The 22,742-nt window shown below is 39.6% G+C and overlaps 1 protein-coding gene across 1 annotated transcript in view; it reads left to right on the forward strand.

Moving 5' to 3' along the window:
* LOC134541370 (ATP-binding cassette sub-family G member 4-like) overlaps positions 1–22,742 on the forward strand; it is a 113,437-nt gene that overhangs the window by 64,016 nt on the left and 26,679 nt on the right. The window contains exon 3 of the mRNA XM_063384793.1: positions 20,829–20,946. Within this exon, the coding sequence (XP_063240863.1) occupies positions 20,829–20,946 (118 nt within the window). The remainder of the gene's footprint in view (positions 1–20,828; positions 20,947–22,742) is intronic.

The following is a 22,742-nucleotide window of genomic DNA, read 5'->3' on the forward strand; positions in this document are numbered from 1 at the left end:
CTGGGTCCCTACGGGAAGGACTGATGACCTATGAAGTGTCGGAGCTGTAGCCGGCTCTAGTAACCGACGGAGGCTCTCGCCAGCCAGGTTACCGAAATGGGCGTGCGATGCGAATACATAGCCTCTCCCGCTTACGGCAACCCATAGCCTTCTCGTGGCACCAGCATCGTTGACAGATATGGGCTATGCTGGAGGTGCTCACTACTCTGACTTCCTCGGTGTGTCGGAACGGGTATTCTTCTAGACTAGTAGGCTGTGGACGGGTGGCTACGCCGTGGACCTGCCGAAAATCTATCGGGGTTTTTTGGACCCCTAAACCCTAGGTGGTGTCTCAAGACACCTGGTTCGCTGTGCAGAACCAATGGGGTGTATGGAATAGCGAAGGGCTGCTGAGAGGCCTGAGGGTCGCAGTGGTCAGGCGCAGCCCGGGCCTTCATGGCTGTAACCCAGAGGCGGGGGAGATTCCGAAGTGAGTAACTGAGGATATCCATGCGGCTGAGGGCGGCGGTCGCCAGGACTGTAGGCAGTGCCGGGAAAGCACTATACCTGAATGTGAAGGGTACCATGGGACTGATCCTTTGATGAGACAGATCTCCGCTGAGGTTTTCTTATACGACCCTGGATCAGATTATGGAGATGGACTCGTGGTGGCAGTGGTGCTCCTATCGCTTGGAGCACACTCAGAGGAGTCCCCGCTCTGATGACGAGTGGCATTAAAACATGTAAATCATAAACCAAATTCGTTTAACTGGGGTTACAAGCAGCAGTCTTCTCTGAGCCAAACTTGAGTTTTATAAGTTTTAAAAATATTTTTTATCTTGGCTTGTTACTTACACTATAAAGATGGAAACAGCTAATATATAGCTTTTCTTCTTTACCATGACATCATTCTTTTAACTTTTTCGTTCTAGCGTTATACCTTTTTAATGGTGTCTACAAAGACATTTCTAATCGTCATTTTTTTCCTCATAAATCAAGGATATATGATTAAAATAATAGCTAACAACTTAAAGACTGTTGTCTTGAAAACTTAATTTTAAGCGTTTTTCTTGAGCTTCCGTGTAAAATAGAATAGAGTTGCTCCCATGTAGCGTGAACCTTCTCCATATATTGCCAACGTGAGGCTATAGGCTATATTCTAGCCACCTGCTTTGAGAAATTACTTCATTGGAGTTTTGTTCCACTTGTAAAGGTTTGCCTTCTTCACCACTTGCTTACCCGACTACATGGAGGCTGGTAATAAACGCTAATTTGTTTGCGCACTTACAATTTACGACGAGGCAGATGGTTAATAAGAGTGGGGGGTGGGGGGCCTGAGACTTGTTCGGATGTTGCAAGCGTGACTAATGAAAGTCGAGTAATTGCTTCTTTTTTTCTTTTCTTTGTCGCAACACCGAGCGCTGGGTAACTGGAACCAGTGACGTCACAGCAAGAAGGTCGGTCACACTCGTGACTCCTGGGCAGCGCTGTAATCCGCTCCTCAGTGTCACTTCGACACTCTCACGCCGTATCGATATCCATGCGAGGTATTTAACTTAAAATGCTCTTTTAGGGACCTATTCCGGTTTTGGTTACATTTTACGTTATAAAAAGTCCAAATAACAGACAAAAAAAAATACTAATATGGAAACACAAAAATAAAGCCAAAATAGCCGATGTCAAAATTTAAATGCATGGACAGCACATAGATTTACGTATAAATAGTAAGTCAGAAAAATATCACAGAACAGACAAGAACTTCTGAAAACGATGAGACAGTTGCAGTAAATAAAGACAAAACACAGCGACATACAAACGAACCCAGCCATGATACTGATCATCGCTTTGTGCGTCTGTGCGTCTCTGTGTTGTCCTTGTGTTGTCCAGTGTAGTGTTTGTCTTTAGTTACTGTCCTTGTTGCAAATTTCTCTTCGCTGTCAAAAGTGTTCTTCTGTGCTGGGATTTTTTTCTTATTAATCACTTTCACGGAATTGTACGTGCTGTCGGAATTGGCTGATTTTGGATTTGTTTTTGTATTTGGATACTAAAATTTTTTTGTCCGTTATTGACGTTTATTTTGAGACACAGTGTAACCGGTAATGAAATATGTCAAAAAAATTACATCAATCTGCTCCATTTGAAGAAGCATTCAAAGAACGTATCCAGGCGATATACAGCCCGGCTGAAGATGAACACTGTGTGACTGCAGCAGTCTGCGCTGACCGCGCGCCTTCCACTCTGTGTCTGCGAGTACTAGGGCGAGTTTATTGCCTGTGTCTCATGCACAGAACACAGGGTATCAAGCCTGGTCCACAGTGAGAGATGGGTGACAATGTCTCAGACAACACCCAAAACAAGAATTTGTTCAGATGAAAATTGCTACAGGATCATGTTGTTTTGTTAGGTATATTATTATTGGAAGCTGTTGTGTCATTAGACAATATTGTTTATTATTAATCAATTCTTTTAGATTGTTATTGGTAGTCAAGCTTTGAAACTAAATTAGATTAAAATTATATATAGTAAATTAACAAAAAACTAAATTCTATGATTGGACATCATAAATTATGCCTTAAAGTAATTCACTAGTACTTTTACCGTCGAAATATAAAAATTCCAAAACAATAATATAACTAAAAATTAAAAAAGTGATAAAAGTTTTATTTTCTACTGTGATAACGAATGGTCTCTTATTGATGGACTTTTTGCTGATCAGTGGAAGCGATTATTCCACAATAATGGACGTACTTTCTAAACAATACGTGAGGTGTTTAAGCTCACGTTTTTTGGCATTATCGCGGTTGTAATGCGTTTTTTTCAGAATATTCGTTGGTGATTGTTTTAAGATCATAAATCTGTCATTCGTAAAACTAAAACTAAATTAGTAAATGAAGAGAGACACAGCGTGACCTCAAAAACTAGTGCAGCTCATCAGACAATGCCCCGAAAGCCTGCAAACTAACTGACAAAATGTTTCAGCTGAGAAGATCCACATTAGCGGTTATGTACTCTTCTGCATCGCCGAGATGTCACTTGCCCATCGTCTGTTGTATCCTCCGGCCATTGTGTGACGTGTTGTTGTCAGTGGCGACTGCAGGGATGTAAACAACCATGTCGTGTCCCGGTGTCCTGCCCAGTGAGATGACTGTGCTCGTGTCTGCGTCATGATGTTTTACAGAAACTCGCATTCTTTGAGTGACACATACCGTGAACCTGCTTCTGAAATAACGTTCGTGTTTCTTTAATCACACTCAGTTCACGACGGGTACCGATTGTTTAAATATTCTTTTAAACCATACAAATTCTATCATGACTAAAGGAAATTTAATATTTATGCTATACAATAAATTTATGCTATCTTAACTGAAAAATCCTTACTATTTTAAAAATTTAAACAAAGTTATAGGTCTCGAATATACCGAAGAATAAGACAGCACAGATTGCAGAGTAAAAAGCGTACAATGAAAAACCACAAAAAGCCCCAACAAATATACTACCAGTTACCTGAAATGACACATTGTTACGAGCGCGAGAGACAGGACCGCGATGCGCGCCAGGTTCGGAGCCGGCTGGCGGCCCCGCACAGCCACTGACGTAAGGCATGCCACGCGTGCCTGGCCGGATTACTGGGGTCCTCACTACCCTCTTCCCTCGGTCCCTGTGCATCGTCCCGCCTCAGGCTATCATCTCATTTAGCGGCCTGGGAATTCCGGGCTTACAGAGGCCGCCGCGTGGCGTGGCGTGAATAAGCGTCCAGTTCTGGGTGTTTCGGGCATATGGTCGGCCTGTGATGTCGCGACTCGTCACAGCCGCTCTCGTCCCCTCGAGAAGGACGCCACGGGTATATAAGCGACGACGCCGGCCTCCGCGGGAGTTCCGAGGGTTCGGAGGGTTCTTAGAGTATGGGAGAGAGTCTCCCCCTCGGGGAGTGATGCTGGCGATACCCGTGCGATCAGCGAGAGGTGAAGTCCAGAGGCCCTTCCTGAGTGAACTGGACCTATCGGGAGGCGATACCTGCGAGTGAAGGCCTGGCGAGCCAGTCGGGTGCGACGAGCGATAGTTGGTGACTGTGCTGCGGCGTGGTGTGTGTGAGTGTGCGAAGGAAGCGGACAGAGGTGGACAGAAGAGCGAGTCACTGTCGAGCCAAGCTCCAATGGCAGTGTTAATGTTTCAATGACCGGTGTAAAACTAAATGTTGTGGGATGAAATCTTGATTGCAGTAATTAAATTTATAGTGTAGACATCAGTAATAACTAAAAAAAATTGGTTGTCTGTAAAGTCAGTTTACGAACGACAGTTTAAAGTGACAACGTCATAACAAAACATTGATGAAATGATTGCATAATTTTATGAATAAAATTGAATCATTTTTATTTTAATAATAAAAAAATAAATACTTCAAATTAAACTAGTAATCAGATTTTTAAATGCAAGAATAATTAACCTTTGTTGGTATTCCTTAAAGTATCCCATGCAAGTATCCCCTGAAAATATCCCCTACAAGTATCCCCTGAAAGTATCCCCTGAAAATATCCCCTGCCAATTTCCCCTGCAAGTATCCCCTGAATGTATCCCCTGCAAGTATCCCCTGAAAAAATCCCCTGCAAATATTCCCGGCAAGTATCCCCTGCACGTATCCCCTGCAAGTATCTCCTGGAAATATCCCCTGCAAGTATCCCCTGAAAGTATCCCCTGAATGTATCCCCTGCAAGTATCCCCTGAAAAAATCCCATGCAAATATCCCCTGCAAGTATCCCCTGCAAGTATCCCCTGCAAGTATCTCCTGAAAATATCCCCTGCAAGTATCCCCTGAAAGTATCCACTGTAAGTATCCCCTGAAAATATCCCCTGCAAGTATTCACTTCAAGTATCTTCAGAAAATATCCCCTGCAAGTATCCCCTGAAAATATCCCCTACAAATATCCCCTACAATTATCTCCTGCAAGTATCCCCTGAGAATATCCCCTGAAAATATCCCCTACAAATATCCCCTGCAAGTATCCCCTGAAAGTATCCACTGTAAGTATCTCGTGAAAATATCCCCTGCAAGTATCCCCTGAAAATATCCCCTGCAAGTATACCTTGCAAGTATCCCCTGCAAGTATCTTTTGTAAGTATTCCCTACAAGTATCTAATGTAACTATCCCCTGCAAGTATACTCTGCAAGTATCCCGTGCAAGTATACCCTGCAAGTATCCCCTGCAAGTATCCCCTGCAAGTATCCCCTGCAAGTATCCCCTGCAAGTATCTCCTGTGAGTATAACCATCACGTAGCGGTGCTACGAGAAGCCCGTGGATTTACGTTTATAATCCCCGTTACGAGCACAAACGAGCCGGCACAGAGAGGGACTGGTGAAGTCTATGGGATTACCTTCCCGCCCTCGCCACTTTTCTAGGGTTGCACGCTCATGCTATGTAGGATGCAAGAGATTAGAATTTTTTTAAATTTTTGTTTAATCTGTGCAAAGAAAATTCTGTTATTTTAATCGTATAAAGAATAACTAAAAAAACTGCTATTAAGCTTATAGTCCTGTAGTTTCAAGGAGAATAAGTTCCTTAATTAAATTTTTGCATTGTCATAGTTTATACAAATAAATAAACTAGTCAAATAAATTATTTTCTACAACGTCATTCAAATTTTTTTTCTTTGAATATAAATGTTATTAGATAAAATATTAATGTTAATAGTGTTAATTAACTTTTAACGAGAAAATATGAAAAGAATTTGAAGTATGTACTTCGGGCATGAGTTTATGACAGTAAAAGACTTACTTTAAACATGAAATACGTGTAGTTTTAAACCTGTGCATCTGATACGGTCTGTTCTGCTGTGTGATGAGGCCAGGTAATGACTGAGGAGCAGTGCGTTTATTATGCACCTACATTCCTGTCATATGGACGCCATATTGAACTCAACTATAACTTTGGTTGGCATAGCATTAGATCTTAACCTTGACATTAAATTATTTCTGAAGACTATAAGAAATCGTGACCTAACATTATTTAAACATCTAAAATTTAGAATTAAATAAGGCTTCAAAAATTATTTCCAGCAAACCAACTTACACCTCCATCAAATTGTCCAATAAATTTCGTAACCATGCCTGTACTTGTTTCGATGGTAGTCTGACGTGATGGAAAAATATATGTTACTAGTTATGGAAGCCGTAGTTGACGTATCCGATACCCGATATCCGATATCCGTTTATGATGCACTCAGGTCTCTCTCTCTCTCTCTCTCTCTCTCTCTCTCTCTCTCCCCCCTCTCTCTATATATATACATCAATATACACAGCACTATGAAATTAACTTCATTATTGTAAGCAAAAATAAAGTATTTCTAATTTTCAATTTTAATATTCATTCTAGAATTTGAACAGAATAATATTGCAAACCAAATGTAAGTAGTACTTATATGTGATTGTGTGGCCCGCCATTTCGAATTGTGACGTCACGGCGGCCATCTTGGATGACCTTTAACTTAAAAATTCATTAAAATTGGTGGAAACATTTCCAAAATGACTCAAACATGGACGTTTTTAGGAAAATTTTCCACCAGAAAATCTGAAATTTCAAAAATAAAAAATTTTCAGGAAAAATATCATCAACAATTCAAAATCTGAAAATCTTAACTCATTAAAATTTTTTTGTCTCAAAGTGTAAATGTGCCTAAATATGCTTAGATTCCAAATAATAAATAAATAATCAAGTCTCTGAGACTTGATATTCATTTCAACTATCATGACGAGTGAAATACGAACCTCTGAGTGAAATTTGACACCTCGATTACATTCCTAGCCTTAAACTAAAAAATAAAAATAAAGTTATTTTTTACGTCACTCGGTGTGAACCCACCGACTTCAGTTTTAAAAAATATTTTAGTAAAAAATCTAAAATAAATCTAACAAATTATTAATTTAAAAATGACATATGCCATCAAGTTTAGAGCCCTCTGTTCAATTCCTTATAAAAGAACTTGTAAAAAGAAAATTATTCTTCATACACAATATTTACCAACCGAATGACTCCCCAACACTAATGCCAAGGAGCCAGTGTGACGTGAAGGCGGCCATCTTGGATAAGTTCTTTTGGCTTCTCTTGTAGATTGCTAGAGTGTGATGTGGCCAATGTGGTTTATTTTTTACCTGCTACAGTTCAGTACTGTCAATCGCCAGTTACCAGCTGGACATTTTGGCCACCATCTTGAAAATCCACAATAAACAAACAATAAAATTAAATAAATATATATAAAAAATTGGTTGTCTGTAAAGTCGGTTTACGAACGATAGTTTAACGTGACGTCATAAAAAACATTGATGAAATGATTGCATACTTTTATGAATAAAATTGAATCTTTTTATTGAATTATCACTATTTTGTATAGATACAAAGAAGGAGTGAAATGAAATCTACAATTTAATTGATAAATTTACTTTTATTTGCACTCATTAATTCAAATATGTTTATTGCTTTAACGAAGAGATTATTTTAACTATAACTTTTATACATGTTTGCTATTTAACTTCTTCCAATCTGTGTTAATCTGTTAAGGATAGGACGATGATAGGAAAAGTAGGAAACGAATGTGAGTGTTTCAAGTTTAATGTGCCTCGAAAAAATCAAATTGACGGTTGTTCCAATCGAGTGGAAGAGAGATAGATGCGGTGCAAGCGTACAATGAGCGTAACGGGACACAGCGTAACCGGTCAATGTGCGTAACGGGACACTTTTTCATGTGTGCAGCCGGCGTACATCGATTTATTAGACGTCACGTCAAAAATAAAATTGAATCTATTTATATTTAATATTGATTTAATTGTTTCATGTCCTTGAATCGAATCTTTGTCCGTGAAATAAATATCGCAAAGAAAGTTACCGGAAAAGGTAACAAAAGGTTATCTAAATTTAAAAATCCCTTTTTTAAAGTTTATATCACCTCAATATAATATTTTACCCTGAGTAACAGGTGAAAGAAATAAAACAACGCATGAAAACAAATAAATGTATCACGTAAACACACGAACACTTGCCAACTTGACTATAATTGAACTGTGCAGATGCCGCTCTTAGAGTCTGTGCGCACCGCGAACACCCCGTGGCGGATCCTCGTCGCTACTCGCAGACAGGGGTAGTCAGGATGAATGTGTGTGGGTCCCCGCACGAACATGCTGCTACCCTCCTCCCACAGTGATACGTGTTCTCCGAACATCTCGCAGACAGACGGAGACCAGGGCTGGATGCAGTGCATTGGGAAACCGCTAACCAGGCGACACTGCGAACCACTGATAAACAGCTCTGGTCGGGAAGAAACTCAGTGTCATTCGTGGAGGGGGAATACACCCTCTTTGTATCAATAGTTTTTTAGGGAACATTTGACATTGTTAAAGCAAAGTATATAATTATACTGGTTTCTTGAAATTAATAATAGTGACTGGCTCCACAAATAGTTTTTTTTCTCCCCCCTTGAAGTCATTTACTTTTTGAGAATATCTAGTACAGTAGTATTACTGTCATAGACACTACACCGTAGACTTTGAAAATCTCTTATCAGTAGTCTCTGTCTTAACGAAGGAAAATTTTCAATAGTAAAAAATTAATAAATAGTTTTGGCATAACAACTGTTATTCAAATCCAATCACTCCAGGTCCTAGACAACTAGTGCTTATTGTTTTCTTACTAACTGTATTTTTTTCATAAAAAATTAGAGTTTGAAATACATGCTATGTCAGAACTTGGAGCGCTGGTCAACGAATACCTCGCCTCTCATGCTTCTGGAACAAGCAATACTACATATGGCGTACCTACATAAACGAAGGAATAAATAGGTGCTGGGTTCGAAGGAATTTCATCATTGCCTGGTTTTAATATCCATTGTGGTAAGGACATTATTAAACTAACTGGCGGTCTGTGTGAATTGGTGTTTCGCAAAAAATACATCGGTATTCGGAGAAAGATTTGCGAAAATATCATAAACTACTAAAATCCACATACACAGCTTTTGCAAACTTCGATCCAAGTTCACAAAGATTTAAGGAAATCATAGGGTCTGGACAACATAAACTCGATTTAGGTAAAAAAAAAAGATTATGTTTATTGGGACGATCCCTATGAATTAGTTTCGAGACAAAGACTTTCGATGGCATTGCAAAGTGTTGGGGACTATTCGCACAAAATGAAATTTGGTTGATTATGAATAATTATTGGAATCATAATAAATTGAATAATAATCATGTCAAAGTATGCCATAGCAGGCGAGTTGCATAAAAACGTAAGGCGCAACATTCAACGACAAAAATTCATAATTAAATGATTGGACAACAATTAGCAGTCTGATTTTATTGAAATGCTCGAATATTCTCATGCGATCAAGGGCTACAGGTATAGTCTACTTGTTGTATACACTTATTCCAAATTCATGTAGACTAGGTCCTTGAAACGTAAGCCTGCTGCTGATGTTACGATTGCGATGACTGATATTATGAAGCAAAAACGTAGGCTGTTATTATTGCAGATGGACGACGGGAAAGAATATTTTAATGCATAAGCCAAATACATTGATTAAAAAGTACGGTATAAACCACTACTCTCCGTTTAGCAGAGTCAAGGCTTTGATGGCTGAACATAATATTCGTATTATTAATAATAAACAATACAGACATTTTACAGCGAATGGAAATTACAAGTGGTTCGATATCTTGCCAAAAATAGTAAGTGAATACAATTATATGGTACATTATACCATGGAAATGAAGCCAAAGCACGTATATGACAATCGCTTGCTTCGAACAGTGTTTTCAAACACGCATAAACTGGAGCCAAGAAAGAAGAAAGATAATGTCGGCGACATTGTGCGCATCTCGAAAAATCTAGAAATATTTCATAGGTCGTATGAGGGAAATTGGACTGTTGAATTATTCTGTGCTTTTAGAATAAGACATGCCTGTGCTCGAACGTATTTTCTGGAAGACATAAACGGGAAAAAAAATTCCAGGCGGCTTTTACCAGGAGGAAATAAAAAAAAAAGTTTAAAGACATTTTTTTTCGTTAAAAAAGTTTTGAAATGCAAGAATGGTAAAACCTTGATTCGCTGGCTCTTTCGTGGACCAAAGTTTGATTCGTCGGTCGATGAAAAACATGTTTTGAAACACTAACATTTTACCTGTGTGTAATATTATGTAAACCAATTTTTTTGAACAATTGAAAGGAGTTGTTATTTATGTAAACATAATAGTGTAAGATGTCTGTTGAGGGCGTTTGTAAAACAGAATTCACTCTGTGCCATGGCTAGCGGGCAACTGCAGATTATACCGACATTACGGCTGGCATCCCCACGTTCCCTTTCCACACGTGCGCCCTAATAGGGTAGGGTGGGAGTAACATTCTGGTTCTTTTATAATACAAGTAGTATGTAAATGGCGGTCCGGGGACATGGCGCCGGCGCGTGGATTGCGATTGTCGGTCCGCCATCTTGGATTATGAAGTCACGGCGGCAAAAATTCCTCAAAATTCCTCAAAAATGAGTCAAAATGACTCAAAAATTCCCGTTTTAAGAAAAAATTTCCCGTTTTAGAGGGAAAAATTCCCGTTTCGAGGGAAAATTTCCCGTTTTATTCTTTAAAAATACCAACAGCTAGGAATGTCCATATGTAGGCTTAAGCATCCATGTCTACAGCCTACGATAAGCCTCTGACGTCATCATGGATGATGACGTCACCGCTGCAATTTCCGTTACGCCCGCCATCTTTAAATTTATTATCCGATTTTAATGAAAAAAAATTTAAAATTCAATTAATAAAATTTTAATAAAAAATATTTTAAAAACATACATTAACGACACGGAGCTCGGAGTCCTCGGTTCAACCCCGGTGAGGGCAAAAAAAATAAAAATGACGACCGATCCTTCCCCCGCTGTGGCTGCTGGCATACTGACTCCCACCACTTTTTTTTTCATAGCATATATATCGTCACCTAGTATGACGTCATGTCCGCCATCTTGTCTTCGATGCTGGAAGCCATCATCATTGTATCGTCGGCGAGAGTGCGCTGATGACATGTTAGTTTAATTCTTATTCGCTAGAGTGCAGTAAATTTTCATTATTATTGCTGTGACACCCGCCATCTTGAAATTTGGCCGCCATCTTGAAAATCCGTAACTATTTAGCTAGAAATTCAGGAAGAGTTCCAAAATTCATTAAATAAATCACTAATTAATTTACATATTGATTCGATCGAATCCCGTCCTCGGTTCAATACCCGATCGAAGCAATAATGTTTAATTAAATGTAAAAAATAACAATTTCAATACATTATGTTCAACATTCGTAAAGAGACTCTAAATCCTCTACAACCATCATCCTATCAGACATCAAGACCACCATATTGGAAATGCGTAATTTTAATGCTAGAGATTCGGGAAAACGTTCAAAATTCATTAAATAAATTTGTAATCTATATACTGATTGATATAATCGACTTAGGTCCTTGGTTCGATCCCTGGCCGATACAAAACGACTTTAATATTTTAAAAAAGTACCACTAAAGTGGCAGGTTTGAGAAAATAAAAAACACCGCAAGTTCTTTTAAAAAACTTTTATTACATTAGTACTACACTAATACAAGTACAAAAAAATACACAGTCAAAGTAGTAAAGTTTTGTGGATTCCTTGATTCAAACAGTCTTCTTAATGGATGAAGTAAGTCTTTTACATGTTCGTAAATGTCTATTCAGTTTATCAGGTCGACATATTGGTACACCACAATTTTCACACAAAGACGAATTATCGACTTTATTAAAAGGACAGTGATATATTTCGTGTCGTTGTGCACTTTGAATATTTGTTAATGTTTTGATACAAAATATACAGCTTGATTCCGATGAATGTACAGCCAGTCTATCACAATTCCTGAGGTGCCGTTTTAATCTTCCATATTGTATAAACTTGCTTAAACACCTGTTGCACCGATATTTAATGCGTTCAGAGTTATTACTACAATTGTGTATTACATGATCCCGTAATTCCAAGTTTTTGATCTTCTCACAGTACGTGCAGTCGGCTGATGGAACACCGCCGGATACTCCTTCCTTCATCAATGACACTGGAATTGTTGAATACCCATTGTAACAATGCTGACATGTTAAATTCTGAAGCCGTTGAGGTCTGCTCTGCAGAAGATGTTGCACGCGTCAAAATCTCCTGCTGTGCTGAGAGAGCAGGTGTAGCTGTAGACACCGTTGTCATCGTGCTCTGCACTGATGATGGTAGACGTTCGATCCAGGTTGGTGTAGATAGTGGTAATGATGCCATCGAGTTCTCAAGAATAGCTAGATACCGGTCTATTATGTAATACAAGACTAACTATCCAATCCGTTCATCACCGCAGTCAGAGACGGACAGAAGTTCATATCACCAGGGTCTAACTTATATAGTCTCATCAGCTGGTACAACACATGAGTCAAAACAATAACCATGTTCATTATACTCGCACTTAACTTTCTTGGAGCATTTTTTATAATGAAGATGTAAGCTATAAAGACGTGAAATTAGTTTATTGCACTTATTGCACTGAAATTGTATTCTTTTAACATTATTAGAACAACTGCTTTTTTCATGTCTGCGAGCATTTGAGGTGATAGTAAATGATGCGTCACAGTATTTGCACTGACGCAATGTACGCTCTTCATTAGTGGAAGTATCCATTGCTGATGATGAAACTTTGGTTGATGGTGGTATCACATCTGTTGAAATCTCCTCCAATGTTGACGCCGTCGTTTCCAACGGGATCTGCACCTTCTCCGTCGTAGCTGTCGTCAAGGTTCCCGTAGTCGATGGTACAACCACCGAGTTCGACGTTAAAGTCGGTAAAGATGCCATCGAGTTCGCAAGAACAGGTAATTACGCGATTTATGCACCAGATTAAACAAACTAGGTGATCCTTACACCGCCGACGTCAGTAACAAACTGAGCATCCTGCTGTCTAGGACTCGCTTATATACAAACACCGTATGGAATAATACACTAGTCAAATCAAGAACCATTTACAATAATACTAAAGTCAAAACAACATTAAAAATAGAAGGACCATCAACGAAAAGACAGCACATTTTGAGGCACCGACAACGAAAAGGCAGCACATTTGGAAGCACCGACAACGAAAAGGCAGCACATTTTGAAGCACCGACAACGAAAAGACAGCACATTTGGAAGCACCGACAACGAAAAGACAGCACATTTGGAAGCACCGACAACGAAAAGGCAGCACATTTGGAAGCACCGACAACGAAAAGGCAGCACATTTGGAAGCACCGACAACGAAAAGGCAGCACATTTGGAAGCACCGACAACGAAAAGGCAGCACATTTGGAAGCACCGACAACGAAAAGGCAGCACATTTGGAAGCACCGACAACGAAAATACAGCACATTTGGAAGCACCGACAACGAAAAGGCAGCACATTTGGAAGCACCGCCAACGAAAATGCAGCACATTTGGAAGCACCGACAACGAAAAGGCAGCACATTTGGAAGCACCGACAACGAAAATACAGCACATTTGGAAGCACCGACAACGAAAAGGCAGCACATTTGGAAGCACCGACAACGAAAAGGCAGCACATTTGGAAGCACCGACAACGAAAAGGCAGCACATTTGGAAGCACCGACAACGAAAAGGCAGCACATTTGGAAGCACCGACAACGAAAAGGCAGCACATTTGGAAGCACCGACAACGAAAAGGCAGCACATTTGGAAGCACCAACAACGAAAAGGCAGCACATTTGGAAGCACCGACAACGAAAAGGCAGCGCATTTGGAAGCACCAACCAGTGGCGGCTGGTGCCTTTTGAAAATGGGGGTTCACAGCATTGGTCTCTTTATGTAAAGAATCACCGACCCCCCCCTCCCTTTTGAAGCGGCGGGTCCGGGGGCCTCCCCCTGGAAAAAAATTGGATTTTAATGTGTAAAATGGTGCTTTTTTGGCATTTTAAATCACATAAATACCAACAATTTTTTCCAAGTTATTGTGGGGCGAAAGTGAAGTTTTTACCTCCAAAATAGCCACCGGATATGCCGCTCAAACTTATAATAGAGCAAATGTTAAATTATGCAGTGTGAAGTCTTTTTAATAAATACAAATGATTACCATAAAATGTAAAGTACACAAAATTCTGATACAGTTTGCTAGCAAGAGTGTTATTGATGTGACCAGTTGTAAATAAGGTATATCATTTTATCCATTGTTTGGTTGGTAATTATATATAAATAGATATATTGTATTTACAACAGCATTACATTTACAATATTTAAATACAGCATTGAATTACAAAATTTGAATTACCGGTAGTTTTTACTTTTCCTTTGAACTTACTTTCCTTAAGCACTAAAATATAATTACAGTAGTACAATAGTAATATAAACATATGGTATTCACAATTTTAATTTAGTTTTTAATCTTTTCCTTTGAGAGAACATTTTTTAAGCATCACTATATACATCTTAACTTGAAACGAATCTGAACAATTCACTGTAACATGAGCTGAACAATTCTTTTCGCCTAAAAATTAAGTTGAACAATTTACGAACTCTGGTTTAAACAGCATAGGAAAACATTATGTGAGGATATTATTTAGAATATTATTGAAATTGAAATGCTTAAGTGCAGTTATTTTAAACTAAATCTATCCTTCTATGTTTTTTTAGAAGAAAATTATTCAATGACCATGACAATAAAATTTGGTATTTTGTTTATCATGTCTTTTTCTATTGAAAGCATGACTAACGCACTGAGTCTGTCTTCACACATTGTACTTTTTAAAAATGTTTTTATCCTCTTCAGGGTTGAGAAACATCGTTCAGCTTCAGCTGTGGTCATCGGAACAGTTGAAATAATAAGTAACAATATGTGTGTTTCCATAAACGTGGTCTGTAAATTGTTTTCAAGGACAAACTGCAGAAGACTAGCTGATCCATCCATAACTCGGAAGTCGTGTCGCTTGTAAATTACTGCTAGCTCTGTTTTCAAACGAGCCTCATCTAAGAAAGGATACGTTTTGGTTGTTTGTTCAAGAACATGAACAGGAAATTGCTTATCATATTCCTGGAAGTTTTCGGAATCAAAAAGGCATACCGCAGAATAATATGTTGTGAAAGAAAACCTCTCCTTTACTTGATTAGTAATCACATCACATACTTCCTTGGCTGCAACAGTTCTATTTATATGGACATCTTCCACTTTACTTTTTTTAGAATGCTGCTCTGGAACCGAAATTTCAGTTCGCATTCTCACTTTATCCATATTCTCTCTTTCTTTCTCAAATGAAAGTCGAAAACTGTCAACATGTTTCCTAACTTTATCGGCATCGATGCTCCTTTTTTGTAGCTGATTAAACAAAATGTCTACGTGCGGCATTATATTGTGAAAAACTGTCAGCCAAAATACAAACACTGGATCATTCAACATGCGCCGAATAGCTCCCTACTGGTTGATTGTTGTTGACTGCGTGCATGACGACTCAATTTCGTTCATGCATTCAATCAGTTGTTTTCTGTACTCGTACACCGTGTTAACAGTACGACTCTTAAAATTCCATCTTGTAGAAGAAGCACGAGGAATTATCCTACCAACAACGCCATTAAGAACAGCAATTCTCTGTGGTGAGTGACTAAAGAAGTTAGTTATATCACTCAAATTGGAAAATAATACACGGACTTGGTTTTGGCTTGTAGATTGTGTCACAATTAAATTCAACTGATGCGCATAACAATGCACGTAATGTGCACATATATAATTTTGTTGAATAATGGCCTGAACACCATTGTAATGACCACTCATTACACTATCCCCATCATAACTCTGAGATATCAATTTCTCGGGTTTGTCAACAATACTTTCCAAAACAATGCGAATACATTCTGCGATTGACGCAGCATCATGTCCTGGAGGATTTACAAACTGCCAGAATCGTTCTACTGCTTGCCCGTTAGGTAACATATAGCGAAAAACTATAACCAACTGAAATAAAGATGATATGTCTGTCGTTTCGTCTGCAATCACTGAAACAAAACTTGCACATGAAATTTCTTTTTTGATGTATTTTATTTTCCAATGACAAATTAGAAACACCAGTGTTTTTATGTCCGAGACTGTTAACTTACTCAAGACCATAACGAGTAACTTAACTTAGTAGTTAAAACAAACTTTTTAAACGTCGCTCTAAACGCACTTAAGTAGAACAATAACACGTGATTACAGCGCCGTCATCACCCTCGAAGAGCGAGCAAAAATGGGAGAAACAGGACAAGAAATGTCGCGCCGCGCGCAGGATAGTGTTGCGCACGCCTGGACTGTGCTCCTGGGCTGGCTTATGGGGAGCTACCCCCACCACGTCGCTCCGAGCCGAGCGGCGCGCCGTCGCCCGCCTAGCCACCATCGCACGTGCGATCCCAGCTTAGCTGCGCTTACTCTATAGCGGCGGGTTTGGAAAATATTGTTAATGGGTTGCATTTATTTATTATTCGATGTGTATGATATTTAAGTATTACAGTAGGCGCCTATTTAAATGAGGCGAGGGGGTTCACGTGCGAATGTGCTCTAATGCAATAACCGCCACTGGCACCAACAACGAAAAGGCAGCACCATCATCAAAAAGGCCGCACATTTGTCATTGGCTCCAATATTCATTGGCTCCAATATTCATTGGCTCCATTATTCATTGGTTCCATCAGTCTATTGATTCCATCAGTCTAGTGACTCCATCAGTCATTGGCTCCTACAGTCATTGGCTCCAACTGTCTTTTGTCTCACCAACTCCAAATATATTTGGCTAGAATTCTACGAGTCTAAGAGACTATTATGCCACAAGGCTACGAGTCTTAAAGGATCTAGCTGGTTACGAGTTATACATAGCTACGAGACTGCATGGCTAAAAGACCGCGTGGCTACGAAACTACATGTCTTTGAAGCTACAAGAATACAAGTCTACTCGGCTCCAACTACTCCAGCAGCATTATGTTATTATATTGCATGACTACTTGTTTACGTAGCTACAAGTCTACGAGGCTACTTGGCTACATAGCTAAAATTATACGAGGTCCCAAGACATCATGACTATGCGACAACGAGCCATGAGGTTACGAGGCTACACGACTACGAATCATCAAGTTTACGAGGCTGTGAGGCTACAGAGCTACGAAGCTTCTAGAACATATGTTTACGAGACTGCGAGGATACAGGACTACAAGTCTACACGAGTACTTGACTACGAAGCTACAAGTCTACAAAGCTCCAATTGCGGCATCTGTCTTCGTCTGAATTTTCTCTTTGGCTCCAACTGCTACAGCAGCATTATGTTATAATAGTACAAGACTACTTGACTACGAAGCTACAAGTCTACATGGCACCAATTACGGCATCCGTCTTCGACTGAATTTTCACTTTGGCTCCAACTGCTACAGCAGCATTATGTTATAATAGTACAAGGCTACTTGACTACGAAGCTACAAGATTACATGGCACCAATTGCAGCATCTGTCTTCGGCTGAAATTTATCTTTGGCTCCAACTGCTACAGCAGCATTATGTTATAATATTACAAGGCTACTTGATTACGAAGCTACACATCTACAAAGCTCCAATTATCGCAACTGTCTTCGTCGGCATTTTCTCTTTTGCTCCCACTGCTCCAACAGCATTATGTTATATGATTCCATGGATACTTTGTTACGTAGCTACAGGTCTACGAGGTTCCAATGCATCATGTTTACGAAGCTTCCAGAACACAAGGTTACGAGACTGCGAGGCTACAGGACTACGAAGCTTCCAGGACACGAGGCTACATGGCTACAAGACTACATGACTCTAACTGATTACAATAGCACCATTCAGTGGTGAGAGTTAGGTTATCTAATGCAAAGCAAATTGATGCAAATAGTTCTGGCTGTCATCAACAGATGTAGCCACGTGTTTCTTGCAGGTAAATATTAATTAGTTATTTTATGTGGGATGTGGGATGCTCACTAACGATCGCAAAAGAAGGAGTGCTTCGCTAGACATCAGCGAAGCATTACATGTAAGCGATCGGAGCACCACCACCAGGTACGAGTGCTACCCAATCAGAATGCTGGGCCTTGGAGGAAACCTCAGCGGGGAAACCATTCAATCCTTCACAATCCTTCTGTCTATTCGGCAGACCGCCAACAAGGTAGCCGACCTCCACTCTTCAGAGTCCCTCCACTGGATGTCCTCGTCTCCTCGGACTACCCTCCGACCTGCCGTACCTCGGCAACTGCTGTCTGCCCCGGGAGAGGCTCTGAAGCAGCAGCGCTCCGGTGGCCAGGGGATGTGTGACCCCTCTCCTACCCCCGCCGACAGCATGCGCTCTGTTCAATAACGTCTGGATACATTGAAGACACTTGTTTGCATTACATTTATTGGTACAGGTTTACATAAAACACTTGGACAATTTTTTAATATAATAAACACATTTAACACATACATTTTTAAAAACCATATATGTTGTGGAATGTTTGCTTTGTTTTGGCCACGGGACACATATGTCTGCTACAGGATGTGTCAAATGTTCGCCAATGTGGTTTTTCACTGTAAATATATCGGCAATGATTTGATCCCATTGCACTTTTCGTTGTATCGACGATTGTGATCACCGTTTTGAGAGTTTATAAGTTCCTGAAGTGTACAGGAAAAACTTGATTTAGGGTGACAGATAATTATTACGCAATTGTGGTCTTCGCAGTCAAACACCTTTACAGGTTTCACCGTATTTTATGGATATTTCGGGTCCCATTTAAGCCGATAGCGTGTGCAGTCTCGACACGACTCTAGATATAAGATGAATGTAGCAAACATGTTGGAAGTTGTGCTATAAAAATACACTTGGTACAATATACACTGTAGTCCAACTCGTATGAAGAAGTAATTTTCTCCAGAGATGTCAAACAATCTGCACTTGTTTGCCTCATGCGGACATGGGTCCTGACACAAGGATGTGGAGGTGTCGTTCTCGACCTCGCAGTAGATGTCGTCGTTCGTGTAGTTGATGGTTTTTGTCCATTGCGCAAACCATGTGGTGGAGCTCCGGACTTTTGGCATGAAGGCGGGCGATGGTGCAATTGGTTGGCGTATGCCGAGACCAGGATGTCTGGCTGCCATGGCTTGTTGGGTGTTGGCCCCAGCACCTCCAGGACAGAGGGTGGTGACATCGACAGGTCCAAAGCCCTCCATCGACCATTATCGAATTCTTTCATTGACTTGGTCACTTGATGACAGCGGCAGTGAAGTGTCTTCAGCGACGCAACAATAAGTTAAGCGGTAATAGTGACAACATTTACAGACAATTTAAATTATGATGGAAGACTCTCCTCTGTGGGGCTATGATCTAGGCTTTGGTTGAGGTGTGCAAATTATTGTACACGACATTTAACACTGTTCACCTTCGCTCTCTTCCAAGATGCTGTCAATTCCCTCATCTTGATATACTTGTTGAGCTGGTTCTATCTCAGGTCTCTGTGATGTAAGTAATTTTTATATTAAAATCTTTTTGATTATATTATTTATAAGTTATAAAAAATTTCCCATTAAAATCGGATAATAGTTAGGATTTCCAAGATGGCACCATAAAGAAAATTGTAAGGGTGATGTTATAATTCAAGATGGAATTTTTATATTAAAATTTAATTAAATAATTTTTTTATTAATTTAAACTTTTTCCAGATTTTCTAGCTAAAATTTATGGCTTTTAAAGGTGGCAGCCGCAACGAAAATTGCAATGCTAGTAGTGGGGTGATAGATGGTGGAAAAAAAATTGTTGGGATCCAAGATGGCGGAAAATAAATGGTGGAATCCAAAATTGCTGAATTCAAAATGGTGGATCCAAAATGGATGCCGGGGTCAACATCAAAGGTAAAGGTCATCCAAGATAGCCTCCGTGACATCAGAGTGTTCGGTAATTGACCCCACCACACACCACACACTGGCACCATCGTCAGAAAATAACAATACATACTTCTAGTATGGTTCTTTAAATATGTGTTACAATTAGCTTCTATGCGTAGAAGAGAGGGCTCACACAAGGATTTTTTCTTCAACATAGACACATTACTTCAAAATATTTTAACAATTTTCGATTTGCAGACACTATTTTTTAAAATTAAATATATGTGTTTACATGAACACAATACTACTATGCACAGCACTGTCGCGATCTGCCCGCTCAGTTTGATATTACATGAGGTGTATACTTCTGAAATATATATGGTGACATTTTGCATAATTTTCTTGCATATACACCCAGGCATTCTCTGGTAATCGACACTGCAATTAAATATGGCGAACTATAGCAGTCAACAACATCTAGTAATCAATATGACTTCCAAGGACCATGTCTAACCTTTGAAAAAATTCCTTATTTATAAACTAACTGTTTAGCATAGTTAAAATATTTACTTTCGAACATCGATATGACGAGTGCACCCAACACACCACACTTAGTATTTTATAAAGTTGTTTAGAAAACACAGCGATTATATCGACAACTACCAGTGCACTTAGAGGCCAAGATGGTGTTCAAGAAGTATTACAATATGGCCGGGGAAAAGGGTAGGCGTGGGATGAGAATTGTCCTGGGAACTCTGGATAGCCTTCGCCCGCAGGCGATCATTGGGTGCCTATTTGAGTAGTGATCCAGAACCGACAACATTACCCTACTACTATTAAATTAATTTGTTTATCCAATTTGAAGATATAAAACACAAAACTACTGCCGGGGTTGATAGCGGGTGTTTAGCGGTCAGTGGCGAGTGAGATCTCGTGTATAGGGTGTGTGTGCACTTGTTGCAGAGCAACGGGTGATCCTCAAGTCCGTGAACGGCCACTTCCGGAGCGGCGAGCTGACGGCGATCCTCGGGCCCTCAGGAGCCGGCAAGAGCACCCTCATGGGCATCCTGGCGGGTCACAGGTCAGACACTGGCTGCTATAGCACGTCCCATGCTTACATGGCAGTGCGCATTCACTTTCTCTTCGCGCTGTGTGCTCTCTTGCCAGATGTACACCATTTAGCAAACATGTTTCACACTCAACTTCGTCAGGCAATGGACATTTTTAAAAGTGTATCCTAAACATTGTATTTTGTAAAGTAAAATTTTGAATGAGAATTTCGGAATTACATTCACCTTTTTTTGACGTGATAACGTCTTATAAATTGATAAACACAGACTGCACGCACGAAAAAAGCGTGACTCATTGTCACGTTCCACCTGAGCCGAACATGCATAAACCAGCCAACCAGCTTGCGAGAAAATCTTCAAAAATATCAAGCAGGTTAAGGCGAGCTTTCTAAAAGCAGCAATTTAAAAAATTTGATATGACGTTATCACGTAAAATTATCGTCCGTAAACCGACTTTACAGACAACCCCCTTTATTTATTTCATAAAGAGCATCATCTGGTAACGTTAATTATTAATTTTTAAGGGGTGGTAATTGAAATACGCCAACTTGATTCCACTTTCCCCCCCCCCCCAAAAAAAAATATCAGTAAGTTAAAAACCAAATGTTTTGCTCATAGTTTTGTGGAATTCCTTTCAATTAATTATGACGGACTGCTACAAATAGTTTCTAATGAGAAATAATAATTTGTATTATATTTTGTCAGAATGACTACAATGGTGATAATACTATTAATAGAAACTAATGATAGTTTTAAAATAAAATCTGAAAATTAAAAAAATGAAAACCTGCAATAACTTAAGACGGTATAGAAAACAAGAATGTTAATGTTAACAAGTGGGGTCGCGTCTTTCTGGACAGTGGTCGCCAAGTACTCTACTGCAGTCTAGCAGTGAGACAGACTTGCGTGTAGCCGACACATTGTGCAAAGAAACTGGCCATACTGATATCGTACATTTAATAAGGATTTAAATGGTGACATCCCAATGAGAGTACTCGATTAATGGTGAGATGAGAACGGAGCGTTGGCGGAATGAACGAGCGAGGTAAACGGGAGTATCCCGAGAAAACCAACCTGCATACGGAAACGTCCACCACGCTTCCCACATGCAAAAAAAAAAAAACCGGCTCCAAAGTGTTACTGAAGTATTTGTTTTGCGTTGATTCCAGATCTGCAATCCGTTTTTTCTATCGCATGCAGTTTTTTTTGTTTGCAAATTGAGGAAACTCATTTTTTTAAATTTATACGTAAAATTTACAAAAGAAATTTTCATTGCGAAGGGGCAATTTTATTTTGGTAAGAGGGAATAGTTGGCATTACTTGTAACACCCAGCCGGCTTTAGGAGGGAAACAGTAATTCTTTGTTTACATGCTGTAGTGTGAGGTTATATTTGAGAAATGAGTTCCCGTAAGTGTTTAAAAAAACCAAAAGTGTTCTGTTATATTTGTGGTGGTTATGTAACTGCTAAGCAAAGACAAGACATCAGTAGTTTTGTGAGAACTGTCTATTATGATTACTTCAGCATAAAGCTTGGTGATCAAGACAAAAACTGGGCAATGCACAAGGTATGTCGTACATGTGTCGAGGGACTGAGACTGTGGAAAAAATGGTGCAAAAAAATCAATGCCCTTTGCAATTCCAATGGTTTGGAGGGAGCCACAAAATCATATTAACGACTGTTATTTCTGTATGGTTAACTTTCAAGGACATAACGGAAAAAACTAAGAAGGACATACAATATCCGAACATGCCTTCGGCCATACGACCAGTTATACATTGTGAATCTCTTCTTAATCCAGTTCCACC

The sequence above is a fragment of the Bacillus rossius genome, chromosome 18 (assembly GCF_032445375.1).
Source record: "Bacillus rossius redtenbacheri isolate Brsri chromosome 18, Brsri_v3, whole genome shotgun sequence".
Classification (NCBI taxonomy): domain Eukaryota; kingdom Metazoa; phylum Arthropoda; class Insecta; order Phasmatodea; family Bacillidae; genus Bacillus; species Bacillus rossius.